Source organism: Grammomys surdaster, unplaced genomic scaffold (assembly GCF_004785775.1).
Source record: "Grammomys surdaster isolate TR1022 unplaced genomic scaffold, NIH_TR_1.0 134, whole genome shotgun sequence".
Lineage (NCBI taxonomy): Eukaryota > Metazoa > Chordata > Mammalia > Rodentia > Muridae > Grammomys > Grammomys surdaster.
The window spans coordinates 1,963,253-1,988,316 of record NW_021604592.1 but is presented as its reverse complement, the minus strand read 5'-3'; the positions used below and the strand labels follow the sequence as shown (position 1 = coordinate 1,988,316).

At 39.1% G+C, this 25,064-nt stretch overlaps 1 protein-coding gene and 1 long non-coding RNA gene across 14 annotated transcripts in view; one reads left to right on the top strand and one right to left on the bottom strand.

Moving 5' to 3' along the window:
- The window catches only part of Tspan12 (tetraspanin 12), a 92,297-nt gene that overhangs the window by 50,865 nt on the left and 16,368 nt on the right, over positions 1 to 25,064 (top strand). For all 13 annotated transcript variants that reach the window (XM_028762552.1, XM_028762555.1, XM_028762547.1 and 10 more), the window contains 3 exons: positions 11,571 to 11,645; positions 15,388 to 15,495; positions 19,218 to 19,361. In XM_028762552.1, coding sequence (XP_028618385.1) covers positions 11,571 to 11,645; positions 15,388 to 15,495; positions 19,218 to 19,361 — 327 coding nt within the window. The remainder of the gene's footprint in view (positions 1 to 11,570; positions 11,646 to 15,387; positions 15,496 to 19,217; positions 19,362 to 25,064) is intronic.
- Positions 8,501 to 10,960, bottom strand: LOC114617046. Its single transcript, XR_003710738.1, has 2 exons — positions 10,831 to 10,960; positions 8,501 to 8,859 (listed from the first exon to the last, which is right to left on the bottom strand). It is a non-coding gene; the product is annotated as an uncharacterized LOC114617046 (long non-coding RNA).

The following is a 25,064-nucleotide window of genomic DNA, read 5'->3' as shown; positions in this document are numbered from 1 at the left end:
TATTATATTATATATAATATGTATAATGTATTTTATATATTAGGAATATATTATATATAATATATTCTTCACTCAGGAAGATAACATATTTACTTAAATAGGTAAGAAAATGTAAAAGAACAAAAAAAGAACAAGCCTGTTTACTTATAATACACATTTGTCTATATATTCAGGTAAAGTTACTTTCTTAACACTTTCTGACAATACTGAGGACTGAACCCAATGTCTCATGAATGCTAGGCACATACTCTATGACTAGGCTATATTCTCCAGCTGTTTTTTTTTTTAAACTTTCCTTTTTCACACACACACACACACACACACACATAAATTAGATTGGTTAGTGTAACAAAAACTAAAGATAAGACAATTGGGTTGAGAACCTGCTTTCACAGTTGTGAGATTTTGAAGTTATTAGTAAATTTTAAAGCTGAGTTTTCATACTTTAGTGTTTTCCTTTTTGTATATTATCTCTTTAGACTTCTGGTTTGACCTGCTTCTATAGATGCCTACCACTCTTACATTTGGGAAGTCTGGCACATATGGCTGTGTTTGCATGTGATCACACTCTGAATCACTGAATCTAGCATTGGGTTGGCTACGCTGCTTAGGTAATATCTAAGGCAACTTTCTATTTGCCTGTTTGTGCACAGGTTCTGGGAATAGGGACCTGTGTCTCTCATTCTGAGGAATGGCCCAATAATCTATAGCCATTGCCTTTTCAGAGACCAGGAACAGCCTGTAAATTATTTGAGATCTGGCTGAGCTTGCAGGCTTGAGCTGACCTAGCTTAAAAGGGAACAGAAGCCGTATACATGGTGACCTCTCTAGCGTGTCCAACTGTTTTATTGCCTCACCCTTAATGCCTTCTCTCTCATGATATAGGTCACTGACTCCCCCCAACCCTGGGGAACTTAACAGCACTCAGCCAGACCCACAGAGCCTGGCAGAACTCATTTCTCTGATGAGCTGTTGAAATATCATGTGATGCAAACACTTACTGATTCGAGGCTCACCAACAGCTTTGGAAAAAGCATGGGCTCAGCAAAAAACAAGTAAAAATAAAATTGTGAAGGGAGTAGGTGAAGGTTCAGTTTTGAAATAGTCTTCTACACACCAGAAATGAATGTCAGACCAGAGAGGGGGAGACCGGAGTATGCCAATGTTCACCTGAGCTTGGGTTTCTGCCCACATGGAGTAGTTATGAGACTTGAGGGGTGTTTCTTCCACAACACTTGTCCTAGCTTTTTCCAAAATTAGAGTAACCTTACTCTGTTTATGATTGTTCAAACAAAGGACACCCAATGTTGGTTTTCTTTGAAAACTATGTAGGGCGGCAGTAGGCTTGACTGATGTGTCTGCAGAATGTCTCCTTCCTGGCTCTGTTGCCACTCCATGCTGAAAAGTAGCTAAACAGAGGCCATGTGTATATGTGTGTTTGAAGCAGCAAGTCTTCTTGGTCTGTCAGCATTTCCCTGTGAATTCCTAACAGAAGGGCAAGACATTCCATTATCTTGTACAAATATTTGGCACTGGAATTCCCTTATTTACTAACTATAAGTAATATAATATTTTTAAACCTCCAGTCACTGAGGGAGGAAAAATAAACAGCTGACATTAAGACACTTAGTGTTGAAAGCTTGCAGGGTTCTGTATTTGACAGGAGAGAGACTGGGGTTTATCATTTATCATTTAGCGAACATGGGCTTTTAATCAAACTTTTTGTTTGTTCAAAGGATTGTTATGTAATGGGGAGAAAGAGTCAAAGGGTGTGTTTTTAAAATATTAAAATGTCCAGTAAAGGATGTTGCAATTTGAAATTAACTTTATTTGGGAGAATTGTGTGAATTTTTCTAGATAAGCAAGTCAGTCGTTTGTGGTTTTAAATTATGTCAAGTATTTTTGCATGTAAAAAATCTATTTTTAGCTTAAATTTTATAGTATGAATTAGTTATAAATTAAGAGAGTAGTAGACTTAAATAACTTTTCTAAGTGTTGAGCACTTTTACTTAGGTCAGAATGCATGCTCATAGGGTTTGGTGATACTTGCAAATTATTTCTTATTTTCTCACAAAATATATGAAACCATTACAATTTTCTCTTGTTGAAAAAAATGTCTTTTCTAATTGGTATTTGTGAGAGAGGATTATAACTACCTTATTTTTTTATGTTGGATACAGGGATTTGGTTTACACACCGTATAGTCCCTACTATAGAGTTGATGGAATAGTGTTAAGTTTTACACAGAGTATACTTTCACTACAAGAGACTACTATAATTAAAATATTCATTTTCTACATTTCTCAATGTCCACCTATGTTCAGCTAAGTTTAACATTGGTTTTTTGTTGGCAAAGATTAGTTTTATAATTCCAGAAGAGTTTCAAAAGTTAGAAACAAAAAAATATTTAGAAATTCAGCTTCCCTAAAAACTAAAACTATTTAAAATATTTTATATAAAAAGCATGTGTTGCCTCCTGAGAAAGTTTTTTTAAAGAATATTATTCATAGTAAAACAAAAAAAGTAAAGATATAAAAATAAATTGATTTCTTTTGTCATTTACTGAACTTGTCTAGTCCTTCCTTATAAAACTGTGATACGTAAATAGAAATGAATTAATTTTATTGCCAGGGAGAAGCTAATCTAACTACAGTTGAAAGTATAAAAAGGAAAAGAATGTGGAGCTGGTAAGATCTGTCAGTGATTTGGCAGGCCAAGTAAGGTTGTACCTTTCACTAGTCAGAGTGTGATGAAGGAAAAATGGACTTTTTTTCCCCATTTAAAACATTGATTATTGGTTGTCTTTTATTTTTTTGTAACTGAAAAGGTAAGGATGGATAAACAGTGTATATCCCTAGTTTAAAGGCAAGAAGAGCTTTTTATGTTCATATATACATGTGTGCGCATGATGTATGTGTGGGGTGGGGTGGGGTGGGGTGGGGAAGGGTCAGAAGTCAGTAAGAGCTACTAAGAACAGCTTCCAATGCTTGACTTCCGTATGCACTTGCACATGCATGCACCTGCACACACACACACACACATGCAAGCACACACTCTCAGACACACAAACACACACACACACACACACACACACACACACACACACACTACATGCATATGAAGAAAAGATCCAGAATAGAGAGGAGTTCTTTCAAATGCTTTCTTCTTGCCATGACATGTGACTCATTTTCCAGCATGTGTGGGGAGGGACCATGACATAGTTGGAAAGGGGAAGGGAGGAGGTGGAAATGTTCAAAATATGCTGTCTAAGTGTATGAAATTCTCAAAGAAAAAATGTTAATTTTCCTTAACTTAAAAAGAAATACTGACAGCCATATAATTTTTGAATAGCAAATTGTATGAGTATATGTAAATATCTGACATAATACATGATTTGTATATGTGTATACATGCTATGTGCACCTATGTGTGTATATTTGTGTATAAATATGTTTGGCTTTTTTGGGTTTCATATATATACATATATACATGTATTACATGAATATATGTATCACGTTTTTCTGTAATGTTTCTTATTCTTCCAGGCTTAGTTTTAAGCACTGTCCATTGACTTCAGTGAAAGACGAACGCCTGGTCCTTGCTTTTCCAAACATCTCTGTATTTCTTCTCCATAGACCAGTGATATCACAGCTTTGCTTAATTCAGTGTCTACATGATTAGAACTGTGGACAATCTGTTCACAATGAGGCCACATAAAACAGGGCATGTATGCTTTCTTCCCCAAATAATGTTTTGTTAAAATTAATAACAATTTACACACACACGCACACACACACACACACACACACACACACACACACACACACACACACATATATATATATATCCCCATATATGGATATACTTCTTCAGTGAATAAATCCAGGTATCAGAATAAAGTTGCCTTTATTATAGCGTCTTGGACTTCTTAATTTTGTTACGGAAATGAACTGTTGTGGGAGATAGTCTAACTCATACTGATTTAGGTAGAATGCACATTGATTTTAAGGAACAGTGTTTTAGAAGACCCCTCGATTTCCAGCCAACCATATAAACCATATTTACGTATGTAACTACTTGTATTTTGCTAAACTACTCCTAATTTCAAGCACTGAAAACATATTTAACAAAAGGAAGAGAGTACCCAAGCATCTTGGAAAGTTTCCGAATGAAGCTCATGTCATTTGACTAACAGCTCAAGTTACTTTTCACGGCATTATCTCAACGCAAAGCACACCGAAGGCGCTCTGCTTTCCAAGGCTTTTCTCTTTGGCCCTGAGGCTGCTCGGGGAGATATCTGTTTTAAATTTTTGTCCTCCCTTCTATCAGAGTCCTCCATGGACATAATTTAAAAGAGTTAATTCATTGCTAAAAGCCTTATGAAATATAGAAGTCCTTCACCCCTGCCATTGGCCACTCCCAAAGGCAGCTGCTATTAATTGTGCCTCCCCAGATTCCTCTTGTCATTTACCTACATGTCCCTAAATCACATTTTTATGTAATGTTTCTCATTCTTCCAGGCTTAGTTTTAAGCACTGTCCATTGACTTCAGTGAAAGACGAACGCCTGGTCCTTGCTTTTCCAAACATCTCTGTATTTCTTCTCCGTAGACCAGGGGTATCACAGCTTTGCTTAATTCAGTGTCTACATGATTAGAACTGTGGACAATCTGTTCACAATGAGGCCACATAAAACAGGGCATGTATGCTTTCTTTCCCAAATAATGTTTTGTTAAAATGAATAACAATTTCTTATCGTAATCTTGTATGACCAAACTCATTTTTGTTCATATATTGAAATACATTTGGACAATTCCATTCACTTTTAAGATGTTTCAGATTGTTCTAGAAACTCCTCCTGTCCAGGTCTGTTGATGCTATTGCTATCATGGGAGGATCTTGTATCATTGTGGCATTTCATGTACCTGCTCTTATTTTAAATACCCTTTTCTGGATTTCACCTCCATGCTTGATGTTTATTCTCTCATTTCACATTATGCTGTCATGATAATTATAAAGCACATAAGAGATTTTTGTTTTAGTGGATATGTCCGGAAATGTCTTTCCAAATGCTCACATACTGATTTTGAACGTTGAAGAGTTACAACCCGGAAATGATCTTTTTGTCAGAAGCTTTCCACTGTCTTTCAGCTTAGCATGTTGTGCTCATTTATTTGATTGAGTTTTGGAACTCTTTAGGAGAGGTGTGTAGATTTGAACTTCCTGTGTGATTGTATTGTACCTGGTGTCCCATGGTGTAAGTCTATTTTAGTATCTCTGTGACGTCATCTTCTAGTAGAGATGGGGTAGTCACCCAGTTGCATGGCATTTTGGGAGGGAATAGTAAAGAGGCCCAGTGTTTCCTTAAATGGCTTTTCAACAGATCTTCTTCCTTTTGAGAACCAGTCACTCACAGAAGTGTTTTGAGTTGCCAGTAGTCAATAGGAATCTAATTGTTCTGAAATTTTCTTTTCCCCCACTTCAGCCTTTTCAGAAGCACTAATAGATTTACTTCTCTCCTCTCCTCTCCTCTCCTCTCCTCTCCTCTCCTCTCCTCTCCTCTCTGCAGTTCCCTAACTATGCTCAATGCTGTCTCATTCCATGCTTTGTTTTCTCTGGGATGATACCTTCGTTATTGTTCCAGTGACATTTTAAAAGAGAGAGAACAGACAGACAGGCAGGGCATGTGCTTGATCTGTTTACATTAGGGCAGAATCTCGATGAAGGAGACATCAGGGAGCCAGACGGTTTCTGTAAATAATTGCCTCTTTAGTAAACTCGTGGATTTGCTGTTGCTTATCTACACATACAAAGGAGTGAACTAACCTTTCAAAGGGATTGGCAGTGAATGCCCCCTGTTTTTACTGTGGGATACATTTACCCACAGCTCATCAAGGATTTAACTATATCTGGGCTTCATCCTTGCCGTTTTCCACTCCTCAATAACAGGATGCCACACCATTCCTTTCCTTGTCAGAAATTTTCAGTGGACGAAGGCTTGTCACTGATGACATGCTGCCACATCATGGCCGGCCCCAAGGAGTTTTAAATAACACGATTTGAATGTATACCCAGAGTTGACTTCCCTACCCTCCACACCATCCTGCTGTAGATATTTTGAGAAAAAGTTTCTGTTGTATTCTCTCCAGACAGATATTTTGTGACAGATTTTAGCAAGTAGTCTTTGGAATAACATTCTGCTGTGGGGACGGCACTCAGTGATCTCTTAGGGATGAACAGTTCTTGACACGGTCCTCCTCTACTCATAACGACATAATGACAACAAGTGTTATGCTGGCCGTGTGCCAGGAGGTGAGCCTAGTTATTTTACACATAATATGTGTCCTAAGAGAGTCTATTATGTGATTAATAACACCATTTATGGAGTGGTTAGAAAGGAAAGCACAACTATGTTGTATCCTGAGTACCCTACTGGTAAGCAATTCACATTTTATGAAATAGGAAAATGAATCTTGCTGGTTTGTGGAAGACCATGAAGCTATTAGTTAAATTAGTTAGAACCCGCAGCCAGGTCTATTAGGTCAAGGCCCATGCTTTTTTTATTGCTACAGCATTTTCAAAAAAGATAACCATACAGCTACATGTGTGACTCATGTTCTATTATCTGAACATATTAACTAGATGTTTTTTAAACATTACAGCATTTTGAGGGTAACACTGGTATAACACAAATTTTAGTTTGGTTAGAATAGAGGGCTTTAACTATTTTAAGGAACCTTGCATTGCATAGTTTTTACAAAATAACCAAAATAGTAATGAAAATAGTTGTACATGAGTTTCCCTATAAAAGTCTGCAATTTCTTTTCTTTTTCTTTTAAATTTCTTAAAACTTTTAGTTGCTAGCAGCCCATGAATATAGGAAGGGGCACAGTGTCTCCTCTCTTTAACTACGGAAATAGTCTTAAACATTTCCAGGCACCCTGGATTATCTGAGTGTAGTCTAAAAAAACAAACATACATAAAACAGAGAGTCAGTATTTAAAGTACAAATGTGTAGACGGAAATCAAGGAAGTCAGATGTTAACAAGAAACTCAAGGCTGAATTAGGTGGAGGAAACCTAAGGAAATGCTGAAATTGGCCTTTTGAGTTCACAAACTAAACTGGTCATTATTTGCATTGACATTTATTGAGTACCTGCTGCGTGACAGGTACTGCTTAGGCACTGGGGATAAAATGATGTTTAAGAATAAGATCCTGCCAGCTGGAATTGATGGCCCAGCTACTGAATGACGCCATGATTTGTGGAGAAGGCAACCAACTGGTTCAAGAGCTCTAGGGCCTAAAATACAGAAGACAAGAAAACACAAATATACAGAGCAAAGGAGAAGAATCCAACGGTCAGGAGCAAAAGATAAAGTGCTGGAAGAAACTGTGTTCCATTGAGGACACAGCTGTGCTGGAAGAAAGAGAAGAGCAGTTGGTATTGCGTTGGGTTTCACAAAGTAGCATTGTCACCTTGTCAGACAAACCACATGCACTGGGAAGTTAGTGAGAGAGCCATGCCAAGTGAGTGAGACATTGTATAAATGCTCCTCTGCAGTGTGAAATGTCGCATGGTCATTCACTTTATTTTGTAGCAGAGCCTGGGCTGTTGCCTTATTCCTTAGCTAGCTTCATTCTGTTGACGATAAAGATTCTCCTTATGCATCAGAGTGCTTCAAACTCAGCTCCTCAGTTAAAACAGTGGTTGGTTGTCTGCGCAATGACTGGTAGGAGACTGTCTTTGTCAAGGACTCAGATCTCACCAAAAGGAAAAGCAAAGGATAGGTACAGTTGACTTGTATTTTTGGCACGGACAGGCAGAGGGTTCTCAGAGTTAGGTGACTGAATGTTTCATGTTCAAATAATAGGAGCAGAGCAGGAATAACAGACAGGAACGTGTAGCATCCTTTGTAAAATTGTTTACTTGAATTAAATTATACATTTAATATTCTTCAAGAAAGCTTGAAAATATAATAAGGAGTATTTTCAACTTCAAGAGCAGATAAGTCAAGTCTTCTTGAATGTTAATGGGATAAAGGCAGAGTATTTTTTTCCATGTGGGATAACTTATATTAGATGAAACCACTGTAATTTTCCAGAGTTAAAAGAATGGCCAAGTCATATGGAATTTACTCTGCCCTGTGGTCAGCAATCAGTTTTGACTCTTGGGATGAAAGCCTATTTTTGAAGTATATACGTTTTGTGTGCATGTCTGTTGATGTTTTAGCAATGATGATGACAACTCACTATAATAGTCCTTTTAAGAAATTGGATGCAGGAGCTGGAGAGATGGCTTAGCTGGTAAGAGCACTGTCTTTGAAGAGGGCCAGGGATTCAGTTCCCTGCAACTCCAGTTCCAGGGAGATTGACACACTCTTCAAACAGGCAGGACAGTCACCTGTATACAACCAGGCACATAACACACACACACACACACACACACACACACACACACACACACACACAAATATAAAGAAACTAGACATGATGGCATACCTGTTTTTATAGACTTGTCATTTAGTTCTATAGGCTTTGAAGTTTCTCATGTATTAGACATATTACATAAATCTGAGTAAGTGCCTATGACCAGGTCCTAAGTCCTTTCTCAGGACTCACCAGTGACTCTGAAAGGCAGGGAATGAGAATGATAAATCAGCTGTCATTTCAAAGGATATAAGCTCAGTCCAGAAATCTTCATGCTTATCACCGAGGCAGAGCCAGGATATTTTCTTTTCCCATTCAGCACACACAGGTACCACCCTGTCCATGTTTGCCCTTAGGAATATCTTGCTGTTTAAGTACTGGTTTGGCTGTTATTGTGGGTGGACATCAGTCTTCAGAGTTCAGGTTAGGGCTCTGTGGAGCAAAGCAATCCCACAGTGTAATTTTCTCTGGAATCTCACTACTTCCTAGCATCTTTTCTTATCAGAAGCAAGAACACTGGTTAATTGGAAAATTACTCCACATTTGATAGCTTTGTCACACAGTAGTGAATACGTTTTTTTCATATTGAGATAGTTCTTAAACATCGAAGAGTGCTCTGAGAGAAACTGACATGGAATACGTCGTTCACCAGATTTCTTCTAGCTGGTCTTTTAAGGCTGAAAGCCTTCGGTTCAGCACTAGAAAGAGCACTTAGCTATGAGATCTGGGTCTTGAAGCTGAGCATGTCTGTGTCTGTCTTAAATATGCTGGAAGTACAAGTGCCTGGTGAACTGGGAGACCCTTAGCAAATACCACTTTATCCTTTGAACCACTTCTTGTTCCTAAGCTGTGTTACTTAGAGATTATGCAGTTGTACTTTTTTGTTTTAATAAAAGAAAAAGGAAGGAAGCGAGTTGAAACTACTAGCAGTGATTTCTAGTTTTAAGTCATAAGGAATACTTCACAGAGATAGAAAACTCTAGCATTGTCTCCATTTTTGATTGCTCTTCTCTTTTTGACAAACTTTGAACCAAGGTTCTAAAACTGTCTTTGACAGGCGACAGTCTTGTGTCAGGCAACTCCTTTCTCTGTCTCCACCCCCATCCTAGTTTGGATGTCCTTTATGTAAATCTCATGACCTTGCTTTTTCTGTAGATAAAACAGCCGGAAATGTTTTCATAGTGTGCATCAGATCATGTCATCTGTTAATGGTTTCATCACATTTAGAATAAAATGCAAAGTTCTTTCCCCAGCCCATTGTACCTCAAAACATTGCCTGGCATCTGCTTCTACTGCATCTGTGCTCTGGTTATGCTAAGTTTTGATTAACTCACTCATGCACAAAGTGGCTTTATATTTAGCGCTTCCTCTTCCATGACTGCCTTCTCTAGAACGCCAGCAGTTTTACTTCCTCTTAAAGATCACTTTTATTAAGAGGTTCTTTCAAGATTACAGCCCATGCAAACTCTAGACACTATCGATTCATTTCGGTTGTTTTCGCTTATTATTTTGCATGATGAGAATTTATCAAGCACTAACTGTGTGATGAAGAAAACATTTAGGTGTCTGCTCTTCATAGAGCTTTGATTGGAAGCAAGGAGACAATCTGAGGTTATACCATCCAGTACCAACTCCTAATCCCATACTGCACAGGAAGTAGAAGACTCATGAGCTATCTCAGTTTTGTTCTATTCCTGCTGGAATCAGAGGAGAGAACTCCTGAGAAGCCCAGTCTTCTTTTGGTTTTTCACTGCTTACTTCAGTAAGGTTGCCTCCATCCATGGGGGATGGTAAGGAAGAACACACAGAACAGATGCTGAAAAGCTCTAGTCCATGAAATGTATCACGCACGTCCTCAAGTCACATGATCTACCCTTTACACTTACTTCCTGGTGTGTGAAACGGAATCATATTGTTTCAGAGGGTTCTTGATTAAATTAGGAACTTGAGAAGTAGGACATTATTCAAAAGCTACTCTCTTCCTAATAAGAGAATAATTTCCAGTTCCAGTCTCAGGTTCCTGACTTCTGAGGTTAAGAATAGTACAGAATATGTTTCTATATTTTTCAAATAAAGTGCATGTTTTCATCTGTTCCCCCCCCCTCCGAAATGTTAATTCATCATATTTCTCTGCTTTGGGGAGATACTTCTTTCTCTCTTTGTCTATCAATCCAGCTGGTCCAGTGTCTTTTGCTGCATTATTAGAAGGCATTGCTTCCCATTTGTTAACAAGGCTACCATAAAAACTCAGATCTACCTCAGACCCCCTCTCTGCTGTCTTCTAAACTTCTCAACTCACCCCTCAGCCCTTCTCTTTCAAAGTGATTATCATCCCGACATTATTTAACCCATCATGTCTTTGTCTTATGCAGAAACATTGAGAGACGCCACCTTATTACCTACATGATATGTGTAAAGCCCATTAGTAGGTCATCTGGTGCGCACCACGATCCAGCTTTAGTCTGCCTGCCGTTTCTCTTCTGGGTGTGTGCTTGTCTTCCTTGACAGCTTTGCTGTGCATCTGTTTGCATCATCTGCCTAACCTTCTCTAATCTCTTCGTCGCAGGTCTGCTTCCTGTTCAGGAATACTGACTCCTTTATTTGCATTTCTGTTTTTCAATACTGCATTCAGGTTTGTTACCTGTTTGCCTTTGCATGCCTCCCAAGAGCGATTCTCACAGTTAAAAACCCACTATTATCTCCATTTAGCGTGAGTAATCGATAGCTCATTCTAGGTTGTCCCTCTTGCAAATGTAAAGAAGCATCCCTCTCCTTGGCCAGAAGAAAGTGAAAATGTGCATCAGGTAAAACGCAGACCTTGCAGATCTTACTTAGGAACTAGGTGTAATTTTTTTTTTCAGAGAACTTGATTCAGCTTTATTACATTATACTATATAAGTTATTACTCATCTCAATAAAACTTACTGGTATTTGTAAAAGATTTGCCCTACCAGCTGATTAATGACAAAACACTGGCCCATTTAGGTGAGTCCTGATGGTTATCTGCAGCTGGCTGTAGGCTTGGGGAAACTTTATGTGCTTTCTGAAGAGGAGCCCTGCCTTCTTATCATAGATAAACACAACCTCTGGTAACATTTGCCTTAAGTAGTTTCGTGTTAACGTCCCGCTCTCTCTTTCTGCAGTACTTTGGAACTTTGCTCGTCATCTTCTGTGTAGAACTGGCTTGCGGTGTGTGGACATACGAGCAAGAGGTTATGGTGAGTTCCCAGAGGGACAGAATCAAAGTCTGGAACAACATCCAGGTTGACTTTTGAGTCAGGCTCTGGAGAGTGACTGTGGTACATGATTGGTACTTTGCATGACCACATTACACAACAAGGGTGAACATTCCTGATATTGCTGAAAAGGTCACACACACACACACACACACACACACACACACACACACACTTCCAAGTCATAATTTAAAATCCTTATCTTGTGATACTGTGATACATCTTTCATTCCTAAATGTGAATATCATGGACTGGGGATAGCCTAAGAGAATTACCCCCGCTTCTGAGTTAGTAATGGGGAGTTTAGTTTGTGCTGGCTGGAGATTGTTATAGTGTCCCCTTCTATCTCCATCTTTGCTGACCGCAGCTGAAAAAGGTGAGGAGGGAAACCCCAATCTCCTGTTTTCAACAAGCCGAACCACACTGAACTTTAAGAAGTGCATCTGAAGGCTTGCTATGTGCTCACCTTGGTGTAAAAGCTCACAGCTTGAGACCTGGCTGCTGAAAAACCAGAGTTCAGCAGTTTCTGTCTCATTTTGGCCACTGCAACCACTAAAGAAACCTTCATAGCTTCCTTAGAATGAAAAAAGAGCTTTCCGGGCCTTTTCCACCAGTTGCTTTGTCATTTGTCAATGCTCCTACCCCCACCCCTACCCCCACCCTATCCTGGCCCTTGCTTGTGCTGGCTCTTGCTTAGTTTGCTACATTCAGTGGTGAACTTAGTACAGTTGTTTCCAGTGTAGAATGGAAACAACTTCCTTTGCACGTCTGTGAATGCTGGCTGGTGTCATTGCCTTACAGAACCACTATGTTTCCTCAAAATGGTGCCTTTCAATGTTTTTTTTTTTTTTTGCCCTTGGGCCTTTTGGGGAGGCTCGCAAAGTAATTCTTAATCATGAGCCTTCCTCTGTTCCTGGCCAGATGTGCTCAGTTAGAACGGTGGGAAAAGATGGGGCCTGGGAACCTGAGGAGTTCCTGGTATATTGTAAACGTTTAAAAATTCAAGACCTCTTAAGAGAGGGTGATAATTTTGTATTTGTGTCAGAGATAAGCAGGGCATTAGGCACTTGTGTAATACAGTTGAAGTTATTTCTGTTGTCGGTACAGTTATTAAAGATTTTGTGGTGAATCTGTAGTGTTCTGAGACTGTGGCTACTGCAGAGTAATGGTGGCTCTGCCTACCACAGTTTACCTATGCTGGCTGCTGTGCTAGTGTTCATAGCTCTGTGAAGAAACTCTTAGTTCCAACTGGGAGGAGTTGAGGAGGAAGACAGAATCATCAGTGGGAAGGTGTTGAGTCAGGGAAGGTCCTCCATAGCTCAATATAAAATCAAGAATGTATGTGAAAAACGAAAACAAAAACAAAAAACAATAAAACAACTTTCTCTTAAACTGGAGTTGACTTGCTGTTTTTTTTTTAAGTTATATTTTCATGTTATACCTACAAACTTTATATGTTAGAAAATAATAAAAGGTAGTAAGGCCCAGATTTTTACTTTAATAGTAAGGAATTTATCCTGATTTTGGTTTTGAAAAATGGCCTACATCCCTGGCATGCAAGCAACAGAAGAATCAATCTTATAAATAACTCTTGTTTCTTTTAATCTCAGCTTTTGGTTGTATGCTGTTCAGTGATAAAAATATTTTAGAAAATGAGTGACTTTCTATGGATTCTTTTATTTATTTAAGTTAGAGACAAGATCTTACTTCATAGCCCAAGCTAGCCTAGAACTCAGTACGTGTAACGTGTCCTCAAATTCATGGCAGTCCTCCTGTCTCAAACATTAGAGTGCTGTGGTATTGTCATGAAGTTTCACATACCATTGGTTCCCTGGATTTTGTAGTTGGACTATGAAGCATATGCTTAACTGGTATATGTTAAATATTTGATAAAGCTGTGGGAAGCTTAGGATGAGTTAATTTAGCCTGCTGACAAGGTTGCTTTGATTCTGTGAAGCATACATAAGAGAGCAAAGGAATCTACCTTTGCTTGGTCCCTATTCTGGTTCCTTTGTCCTGTTCTCAGTGGCTTCAGCTCCTGGGGCACTACATGAATGACACTCACTGCCATTTCAGCCATGGGGCACACGTCATTGTTTTTCTTGTGTAAATCTTCCCCATTACATCACCAGGAGCAAAGAAGGAAGGACCGTTTAAAAAGTGAAATGTAGAAAGCAGCCTGGCAGAAACAAGAAAAGTTGCTAAGACTTTTATTGTTTCTGTACTAATAACAATGTAAAAGAAAAGTGTCATTAAAGTTTATTATCTGCCAAGTTTCGCAGACTCCAACCTTTACATAGAATGGGCTTTGTGCTCTAAGCTGGCTGGTTCATGCAAGCAAGCCCTCCACTGTGTGCTTTGCTTCCTGGCCAGAGCCCAGCATGTGGAGCCGGGACCTCAATGGGCCTCTGTTTTCTTGCCACATTTGGTTTCAGATTGATGGTGGCCACGGTGAAGAAACAGCCAGCGTTTGTTTTGGAAAGCAAAAATTTAGAAAAAAAATATTCTATTAACTGAGTCAAGAGGCTTGACATCTGTTTGTTCCCTCGTTCTTTTACTTGTTTCTACATACTCACCTTCTATCTAACACTCCAGTTAAAAAAAAATCTGTCTGTGATATTAACGATTTCAGATGATATATTTCTTGAGAATTTATTTTACTTCCATTCACTCTATGCTCTAACGGATATGAGTTAATAATAATTTATAGCGGGTAGCTTGAACTTTGGCTGGTTTTCTGAATGTTACTGAACCATATGAATAGAATGTATTCCCGACGAACTTGCTAATTTTTTTGCACTATGTATTAAAAAAACAAAACAAAAGAACCAACAACCAGCTAGAAAAGAAATAAAATCAAAGAATTTCTGTGCCCAAGAAAGTTTTTAACTTACTTCTACTGATATTAATTACTGTTTTTTTTTTTTTTTTTTTTTTCTGAGACAGCTCTGGCTATCATGGAACTTGCTCTGTAGACCAGGCTGGCCTTGAATTTACAGAGATCCACCTGTATCTGTCTTTTACCTGCTATTACTACCTTTAAATTTAATTTTTAATTAAAAACTTCTGTGCCTTTGTACACTGTGTGCATATGTGTTCACAGTGTCTATAAGTATACACACACATGTTCAGATGTGGGGATCAGAGGAGAACTGGTATCCTCCTCCATTGATTCCCGCCTTATTCCTTTGAGACAGCATCTCTCACCCAATCCAGAGATTGGTATTTTCTGCTAGGTTGGTACCTTTAAGCACCAGTGACCTTCTGATCTCTGCCCTTCTTCCCACCTCCTGTAGTGCTGGAGTTATAGGCCATATCCAGGCTTTTCCTTTTGATGTAGATCTGAACTCAACTCCTCACACTGTGCAGCAGATATTCTTACACACTGAGCCATCTACCCAGCCTGATATTACTATTTCCAGTTAGATTTCAAAATGACCCTGGCCTTAGGTTTTAGAGGCTTATATATGCAGCTCCCCTTTCTGTCTCCTAGTTCTTGATTCCCACACCAGTTTCTTTGATGTTGGGTTTATTTACCTGAGTTGAGTTCATAAGCAAGTATAAACTGAAATAGTACTTGTCTACTTTAATCCAATTTGTATTACGTGTCGTGTGAGTGTTGTCGGAATGCTCCAGGTTGTAGATTTTTCATATGTGAGTGCGCTTTTGCCTGGCTAGTTTGTGCTTGCGTGTTGATCATTTGCTTTTTTTTTTTTATCTCCAGGTGCCAGTACAGTGGTCAGATATGGTTACTTTGAAAGCCAGAATGACAAATTACGGCTTACCCAGGTATAGATGGCTTACACATGCTTGGAATTATTTTCAGAGAGAGGTGAGTGCTGAAGTTCCGGGGGGTAGAAAGTATAGAATATGTGGCAAGTTGTCGAAACAGGTGTTCAAAGCTTTGGTTTTGATCATTTTTCTGCACGGAAACCTGAAGCCTGTGTTGTTGTCACTGCTGCAGGTTTTTCCCAGCATGCCTCGAGTCACTCCATGCTTGTCTTTTCCTCTCACATACAGCCTTCCTCCTCATTTTTTCTGGTCCACATGCGTTTGTTTAAAAGTGCGGCTAGACTACTCTCAAGTTTCTTTTTTCATGAGCTACTTAATAAACATCCAAAGCTTTACTTAGATCTCTCTCTTTTATGATAATTTTTACGACTTTTAGAGTTACCCATGTTTTAAACATTATTTCAGTGTTTTAAAAGATTGTTTCCATTGGTAATTTAGCTAATATGAACATCATCATGGAGAGTTTTTTTTTTTTCTAGTCAGGATGTCTTTGATTCAAATGCTAGCTCTACTACCTAGTATCAGTTAACTTAACTCCTTAGGCCTCAGTTTCCATCCCTATGAAATAGAAACAATACAGGTACTCACTTCATGGAGTGTCAAGAAGAGTGAATGGGATCATCAACTTGATCTCATTTGTAGTATGCTTATTAATAGTGATATTTCAAGATGCACTTTTGTTCTAAACTGTTTTACATTTCATCCCAGTATCTCAAATGGAAATCCAGTTACTTGAGATTAAACATCGATTTTGCCTCAGAGCAGTTCTCCTAAGTTTTTTCCTTGTGGATGTAATGGCATCCGTAGAAGACCACATATCTCAGCTTGCTTTCCTTTCTCTCATTCTGGACCATGACACATTTGAGAAGGACTGTCTTACGAGATATCCAGATACTCATTCTGCTTTGCCTATGCCCATGGCAGAGGTTCAAGTCTAGGGAATTCTCCAAACCTGGCTTTGTGTCACACTTGCTGAGATGGTGAAATTATCAGTGTCACACAGATTTCCTGTTATTCCGTTGCTTCCTGACTTTGTTTGTTTGTTGCACAACTAGACTGAAAGCAACCCAACGGGAAGACATTTGAAGCGCCGGCCATTTATAGTAAGCTGTATTCAGGAACTGCCCCCCTCCAGAGCTCCCGGAATTTTTATTTTCTGGAACTTATGATGCAAACTGTGATAACCCAGGTTGAGAAATAGCGAACTTGTTTTCCTTCTTTCAGGGCTTCACCTCCATGGATGGTTTACAAGTGCTACAAATGCTACATCCTGGCTTGACTTGAAATGTTCTCTCTTACCTCACAGTACTAGTTTGCATAAAAAAGAGTGGTGAATCTATCCAAATATCCAGAAGACATTCAAAGCCCTTTATTAGTCTGGCAGGACTGTCACACACACGATCACTCAGGATGAGTGTCTGTTCATTGTTCTGGAGGTTGAATGTTCAAGAGTGCCAATATTGATGTCTTTTGAAGCCTCTCCTTGGCGTGTAGAAGTCTTTGTCCCATGTCTTCTCATTATCTTGTCTTTATATGTGCCCATGCTTAATTTCCTCTTTCTGTAGGGATATTATTCACATCTGATTAAGGTCCATGTTAAATTTAGTTACTGTTTTAGTGGTTCTCTTGACATGAACAATTTAATTCTGGGGTACAGGGGTTAGAATTTTAACATAGAAATTTAGAAGGGGAGAGGCAACTCAGTCTGGGATACTTTTCTTCCACAGTAAATGAGACTTTGGAATTCCCCATTTGTTGTTACTCTGCGCATGGACTGTAACTGAATGAATCTTGTATGATTCTTAGTGATGCTTCCTAATGCCTTATTTTAAACCACATTTTTAATAAAAATGTGTTCATTTAATGGTAGCGCTTGTATAAGCGTTGGTTGGAGTCATAGCTTCTGCCATACACTGACCAATCAGAAAGTCCCTTCATCCATCTACGGGCTCAGTTTATTTACATGAAAAATAATGATTATATTGTATTTTCTAGAGCTTAACATACCATCAGCTCAGAACTGTCTTGACAGGTAGTGACAGAGCACAGACTTGAGCTGGTGTAATACTGAGTTCACCTTCAGGAGGCTCAGGAGGTTCGTACAGATCCACTGTCCTCTGTGGATAGGCTCTGGAACAACTCTGTAGGAGAGAACGGATGTCAGCAGCTCTTTAACAATGCTGGCACTGAACGTAGCATGTTCAAGTTATTTGGAAAAGCCATTGCTATGGAAGTCCTCATTTCCTGACAAAACCAGATAAATGGGCTGCTCCATTGTGACTGGAAGTAGGGTGCTCTGAGAACTGCCCTGTGTTGCAGCTTGGAAAAGCTCGTCCCTCTAAGAAATGCTAAAAGGCTTTAAAAATACTGACCTCAAAATGTTATCGTTTAAAATATTTAGAAAGTGGAGTCTTTAAATACGAGCTTTATTTTAGGGATTCCCAATGCTTTGTGTCAGCCTGTGACATCAGATTAGTCGATCTCTGACATTTATGTTACCCTCGTGGTGCTAGGATGTTGCTGAGTTGTGATGTTTGTGGTACACACATGGAGTTTTAAACAATGCAGAAGATGTCTTAGAAGTTTCTCAAAACTCTTCGTATTAACAGCTTATCACTCAAGGTGCTTTCATGATGCTGCTTTCTTTTTAAATCATAAGCTCTTTAAATCATAAGCGTTTTAGGCAAGTGAGTGGAAATGTACCAAGTACATAGAGCATTTTCCTCGCTTGCTGTTGCATGAAGAATTCAGAATTCTTCCAAGATGGCTTTGGTTAAGCTTTGAAATGGCGCTGGATTGTGATATTTTATGATTCAGTGTTAATCCTGAGCACAGATTGGTCTCCTGGGCTATGTAATTTGCGTAGCCTTCCCTCTTGGCTGGGTTCTTCCTCGTGACTGCCCATACTTCTTCCTTCCGAGTATGTAGAGGAGGATTTCTCTTTTATCCAAGGGCAAAGCTGTCCTGATCACAGTTACTTTTTCTAAATCCAGTCTGTACATGCCTTCAAGCCCTGTTTGTAAGCCTTCATCCACATTTCTGATAATCTTTGCTGAAGCTCAACCGAAAGTGGTCTTCTTAACATGGCTTAGAGCAAGGCAAGCTCGCTTTTCTTAAGGCCAGCTATATTCAAGCTAGGCACACCATTATTTTTCTGAGATTATAATGATACTTTATGATAGCTTTCCAGGAACCTCACCATATTGGGTAATAATAAGCCAGACAAATATCTACTTACAGGATTTTTGCCTTGATTAAGGTAACTAAGAGTGGCTGGCTACCTTTGAGATGTGAGTTACAGTCAACAAGGTTTTGTTTTTTTTTTTTCCGTAGAGTTTGTAGACACTTTCATCACAATAGGGGAATTTTTAGTTATAGTAGTGAATGGATAATAAGCAAAATGATTAGCTCCTTCCTACTGACTAGAAGTTAGTAATAAAGAAAGACCAGCTACTGAATTTGTCTGCTTATGAAGTCTTTCATCATTTTGATCATCTGAAGAACATCCTGAAGTTGGAGAGTGAGACACAGATTTGCTTTTAGGAGGGGTGGGTGTCACAGTTCAGAACCATTATGGGATGATGACTTTGATGTTCCTGTATTGATGTTTTCATCATCATGATAGAATGCACACACATCTGAGGCTGATAAGAGACGTTTAACTCAGTACAGCCATGTAGGACATCAACTCTCTCATCTCTGTTAGGCTAAACCAAAGCTACCGTGTGCGGTTTCTGAGTGTGACTGGTAACTCTATTTCAGTTTAAGTGCTGTGGCGTGGTGTACTTCACTGATTGGCTGGAGATGACAGAAATGGACTGGCCTCCAGACTCCTGCTGTGTTAGGGAGTTCCCAGGATGCTCCAAGCAGGCTCACCAGGAAGATCTCAGTGACCTTTACCAAGAGGTAAGGCCATGCGTGGGCATCCTATCCTTACTTCCCCAAAGAACCTTCAACACTATGCTGATTACATTTTAACTTTTTGGGTAAATTATTAGGCCTTATTTTTTAACTCTGATATATGATTTAAAAAGTGAAAAAAAATCACAATAACCACATTTCAGCAAACAGGAGTGGGAAAGACCTAGTTCTATCATTAACTGAATTTTATCTTATTATTTAAAAAAAAGACATTCTCGTTAATTAGATTTTACACTCTTAACACCTACAGCCAAATCCTATTGTGCTCTTCTAGGGCTCTTTTGAAAATAAGCATGTGCAGATCATGAAGCTAACTGGATGTGTGGGAAGCCTGGGCTTTGGTGTTCCTGGCCAGACTGGTTTAGGGCTTTGATGTAGGAGAGAGAAAATTCTCCTGAGAAAATTTCGTGTGCTGCTCTCTAGTTCCCCCTGCTGATAGTAACCAGTAACTTCAGGTTTAGTTTGCCGAAACAATTTTACTGGGTTTAAAATCAATCATTTGGTGCCCCAAAATTTACTTACTGTGCATTCTTCCAGGACTCAGTTGTTCTTTCATAGGAGTTTCTATGTACCTTTGACCTTAGGGGTTTCACAGTGAGTGATGGAATACATTCTCAAATTAAAATGTAAAGTTTAATTGTAAGCTGGGCTGCAGAGATAGCTCAGTAAAATGGTCAAAAACACTTACTTACTGCTCTAATGGAGAACTGGAGTTCAGTTCCTAGAACCCACTTGATGTCTCAAAGCCATCTATAGCTCAAGTTCCAAGAGATATGACACCCCTTCTGACCTCCACAGTCTCCTGCACGCACATGTATACACCTAAAATGGGGCACACACACATACACAGAAGCTTATGTAAATTAAAGTTTTACTGTAAGTTCCAGTAGCCACTGGCTATGTGTGATGATTTTCATGAAATCAGATTGAGTACTTAAATTAAAATTTCATTCCTTCAGCCTCACGAACTACATTTCTACCTGTGGGCATGCAGTCTGGAGCACTGCTGAACACTTTGAGCTTAACCTAAATACTTAAAGTGTTTATAATAGAATAAGAATATGTATTTATATAATATGTGTATCTATAATATGTCTGTAGTAACGACACGTGTATGTTTGTGTGTGTGTGTCTATGTGTGTGTGGTGAATTGTGTATATATACCTCCAGGTGCACATGCACTCAGTGTTTGCACGTAGAGGCAGAGTTGGATTTCGGTTGCCTTCCTCCATTGCTTTGCTTTGGTTTTAGAAATAGACTCTCTCACTGAACATGGAGCTTGCTGTCTTGCCGAGGCTGGCTGGCAAGCAAGTCCCTGACATCTATCTGTCTCTCCTACCTCAGCGCAGGGGCTGAAGATATGTGCCCAGCATTTCTGTGGGTACTGGGGATTGGAACTCAGGTTCTAATGTTTGCCTAAAAAATAAAAACTTTACCCGCTGAGCCATCTCTTCCATTGTATCTCAGGAGTTTTAAGATATATGTCTTTTATGTACCTTAGGAGAATACACCTCCCCTCACAACTTGTCTACAGTTTTTTTTTTAAAGGATGCACTACAAAGTCAGTAGTAGAGATACATATTTTATCCTGCACACTATCTGATATGAATTTATCTGCACACAATCCTGCACGCTGAGTGGCTTCAACAAAAGAAACAGGTTTGCAGTTTTACTGAGTAGAAATTCAAGATCCCTGTGCTTGCAAGGTCAGGTCAGCTCCTTCCAAGGCTGGGGAGGGAGGGCTCATTGACTGTCTCTTCTCCAGTTTCTTGTAGAAATGTTTTCCTGGCCTGTCTTTCCTCTTCATGTGGTATTTTTCCATGTGTGTTACTGTCTCCAAAAGTCCCCAGACAGGTCACCTTGGAGCCCGCTGCTCTGCAGTTTGGGTTCATCATCGCTTCATTACGTCTTCAACAACCCAGTTGTCATAAAATCGGAGCCGTGAGGAAAATAGATTAAACGTAAATTTTGTGAGGACACACACAGTCTAACCCATAACCAGAGATGTCGAAACAACTGAATCACCCAGCTTGTTTATTTTAAAAGATAATAAAAATATGTATTGCAATTCCTCACATTACTGTTTGGCTTTTATTCCTTTGAGCATGTTATGATTAGATGCATTTGGCTTCAGTGACACAAAGGATGCATCAGATACAGTTAACTCAGCAAGACGTCACTGAGTCAGTGTTTCGAGGTCTCTCAGTGATTGTGCTCAGGCGAAAGTCGACTTCTCTGCTGTCTAACGGATATTGTAGAACATGAAGAAATGCAACCAAGCCATGATGATGTTTATGCTACAGAACACAGGACTTGATACTTCTGAGAGTGTTAAATGGAAACTACAGTGAAGATTTTATAACATTATAACTTACTGTTATTTATTAAAAGAACAGATGATTACAGTGTGTATATATACTGTAATATAAGTGTGTATATATATGTATATACTGTCATTATATATACTGTCATTATATATACTGTCATAATATATACTGTATATATGAGTTGAATCCTATCAGTGTTCCTAGTGTAAATTTTGCTCATTGGTTAGTTCTGAGAAAGAGCAAGTCAACACTGAAAGGCGCCGCTTCCAGCACAGTGGGTTAGTTTCTGCCTTTGTGCTGATGATGTATTAGAGGAGTGTCTGAGATCATAGTACCCCTGACTCAGATTCAGATTCCAAATCTGAATGTGGATTATCTCTCTTTATTTTTACTTGATTTAGCTTAAAATTATTCATTTTTATATTTGATATCATTTTCTTTTTGTAAAACTCAATTCACTTTCCCCCAGAGTGGCTTAGACTATTTTTACTAACATGCCATGATGGGGTTCTTTCCTCTGATGGTTTGTGTTTAGGCTGTCTAATGGAAAAAGATTGGAGGAAGCCATATCATTGTACATGTGCTAATTGATAACTCAGATTAATTTAAACACTTTCAGTAGTCAGCTGATACAGACAATTGTGGATTGATTTGAGACACAGACCTCTGGTTAGGTTGGTTGTATCAGAACAATCTGCTCTTGCGTTTTACAACGAACAACCGATGCTGGTATTAGTAACGATAACAGCACAGTTATATGCATAATTGACTTTCAAAAGTGGATCATTTAGTAGCTTTATAGCTCAAGTACGATTAGGTCCATAATTAAAAAAATAAGCATTCTGAGATTGTTCGCTTGCAGAATGAATGTTTAAATGGCAAAATGAGTGAGAAGAGCTGGGGGCTTTGAGAGGTTTCTTCTGAAGTTGAGAAAGTGAAGGGAAAACATTTTAGATGTCCTCAAACATCTAGAAGTTCCTAATTCAGAACAGGAATGAAGCACACCCAGGATTGTGCCAAGGGTCAGAAGTTACAGGAAGGAAATTTTGAATCAACGGAAGGAAGACCTTGTTCATCAAATTCTGTCTAATCATCTAGTCTTGTAAGCTTGTGTCTCATTGCTGAAAATATTAAAGTCAAGGTCGGATAGCCACGTCAACAGGTGCTGTAGAACAGGCTTTTAAATTAAGAGTGGATCTGTACTAGATGGACTTCAAGGTCCCTTTATTTTCCATATTCTATAAGCTCAGAGATAAGTACCCGCTTTCTTCCTACACGCTTTCTTCAGAAGTCTGAAATCAGGGAAATAAATCATTCTCAACCATCTGGTGGCCTGCCTAGATCCCTGACCCAATAATATTTTATGACACGTTTTGAAACCTTTGAAAAATGATAGAGCAGAAATATAGCAGCAACTGCACATTTTAGAAATATCCTCACCAGAGGTGCAGTTAGGGTTGGCATAGAAACCCTCAAATGTCCACAGTAATCGACATGTAGCCTTGAATAAAGAAATAGGCTTAATATAATTAGATGTGTGACTATCTCGGCCTCTCATTTTGAATTTATATATTTTGTAATTGTCCTGAGTTCCACATACAGTGTAGAATGTTGTGGACAAAATCCTTTCTGATAGCTTAAAGGGCATTAATATAGACATTTAGCAACAACAAGGAAAAGACAATTACAGAAACATTAAAACAGGTGGTAGTAAACACTTGGAAGTGTTTACTCAGTAACGGGGTGAGGTTTTCTTGCTGAGGGCGCTTCTTTAGACAGGATGAGGCTGTCTTCAAAGGTAGAATTTTAACTGAATTGGTGATAAGGACTCAGCTGTGCAAAGTCTGCAAGAGTATTTTTGGCTTAGGGAACTGCAAGTACCAAAGTTCAGGTGTTCTAGGCCAATGCTTCTGGGCTTCCTGGTACCCCATTCTTGGGAAGTGTCTGAATAGCTGTATTTTCAGATGCAGGGTGTCAGACTCGGCCTCAGCCAAGCTTCACACTTAGAATTGAGGTTGGAGAAATTCAGTGTGCTGCACCTCTTCTTTGTCTCATTGCAAGGGTGCACTGTTAAGGCTTGGCCTGGAGAAGACAGACAGACAGACAGACAGAGACAGAGACAGAGACAGAGACAGAGACAGAGGGAGGAAGAAGGAGGGAAGGAGGAAAGGAGAGAAAGAGAGGAAAAGGGAGAGGGTAAGGTAGAGGGAGAGAGAGAGAGGAAATACATATGAAGAATGTTAGAAAGTTTCACTTAGCAGGGATCCCGGACCTGCTGCCCATAGATCTGGGGTCTTGGAAGAACTACAAGTTATACCATCAAACCTACTTTCAGTATTTTGTATGCATTTTGCTGGTGAGCAGCAGCCTCAACTTTAATCAATTCCTCAAGGGACTTTGTTTGGGAGAATAGCTGTAGTCTTTATCTCAGATGGGAAACAAACTATAAACAGACTCTTCAAGGCCAGACAAAGGCTCTTGTGTACCATCTCAAGAAAAATAGATGAAGGTAAACAGGCTCGAAGCAGCCCTACTTCATACAGACCCACTCAGCTTGTGGGAAAGAGATACAGAAAACCAGGCAAAACACATGTGTAGACACATGTGACATTTCTCTGTTTTCTAGTTAAAAGAGAGAAGAGTGCTAAAATGTATTGACTACATCTTAAGAAAAGTAATGCTCGCAGTTATTTCTGTAAGAACAGGGCAGAGTGAGATCCTCCATACAGCACGCTGTCTTTCGGACAGGGTATTTTTTTTTTTGTTTTTTGTTTTTGTTTGTTTGTTTGTTTGTTTTTTTACTTTAAAACCTTTACTTTCTATATTTCATATGGTGTGTATGAATCTTATATAATCAGTAACTTTGTTTTAAGCAAATATGTTACTATGAACCAGGTATGACTTTAGATCAGTGGTTGTCAACTCGTGGGGTGCGACACCATTTGGGGGTCAAATGACTCTTTCACAGAGATCATATAGCAGATATCCTGCATATCAGATATTTATGTTATGATTCATAATAGTAGTAAAATAACAGTTATGAAGTAACAATTAAAAAAATTTTATGGTTGGGGGTCCCTACAACGTAAAGAAATGTATTAAAGGTTTGCAACATTAGGAAGGTTGAGAACCAATGCTTTAGATGGTTGTTTATTTCTCCTCCTCCTCCTCTTCCTCTTCCTCTTCCTCCTCTTCTTCTTCCTCCTCCCCTCCTCCTCTTCTTCCTCCTCCTCTTCCTCCTCCTCTTCCTCCACCTCCTCTTCCTCCTCCTCCTCCTCTTCCTCCTCCTTCTTCTCCTCCTTCTCCTGCTCCTTCTCCTGCTCCTCCTCCTCCTGCTCCTCTTCTTCCTCTCCTCCTCCTG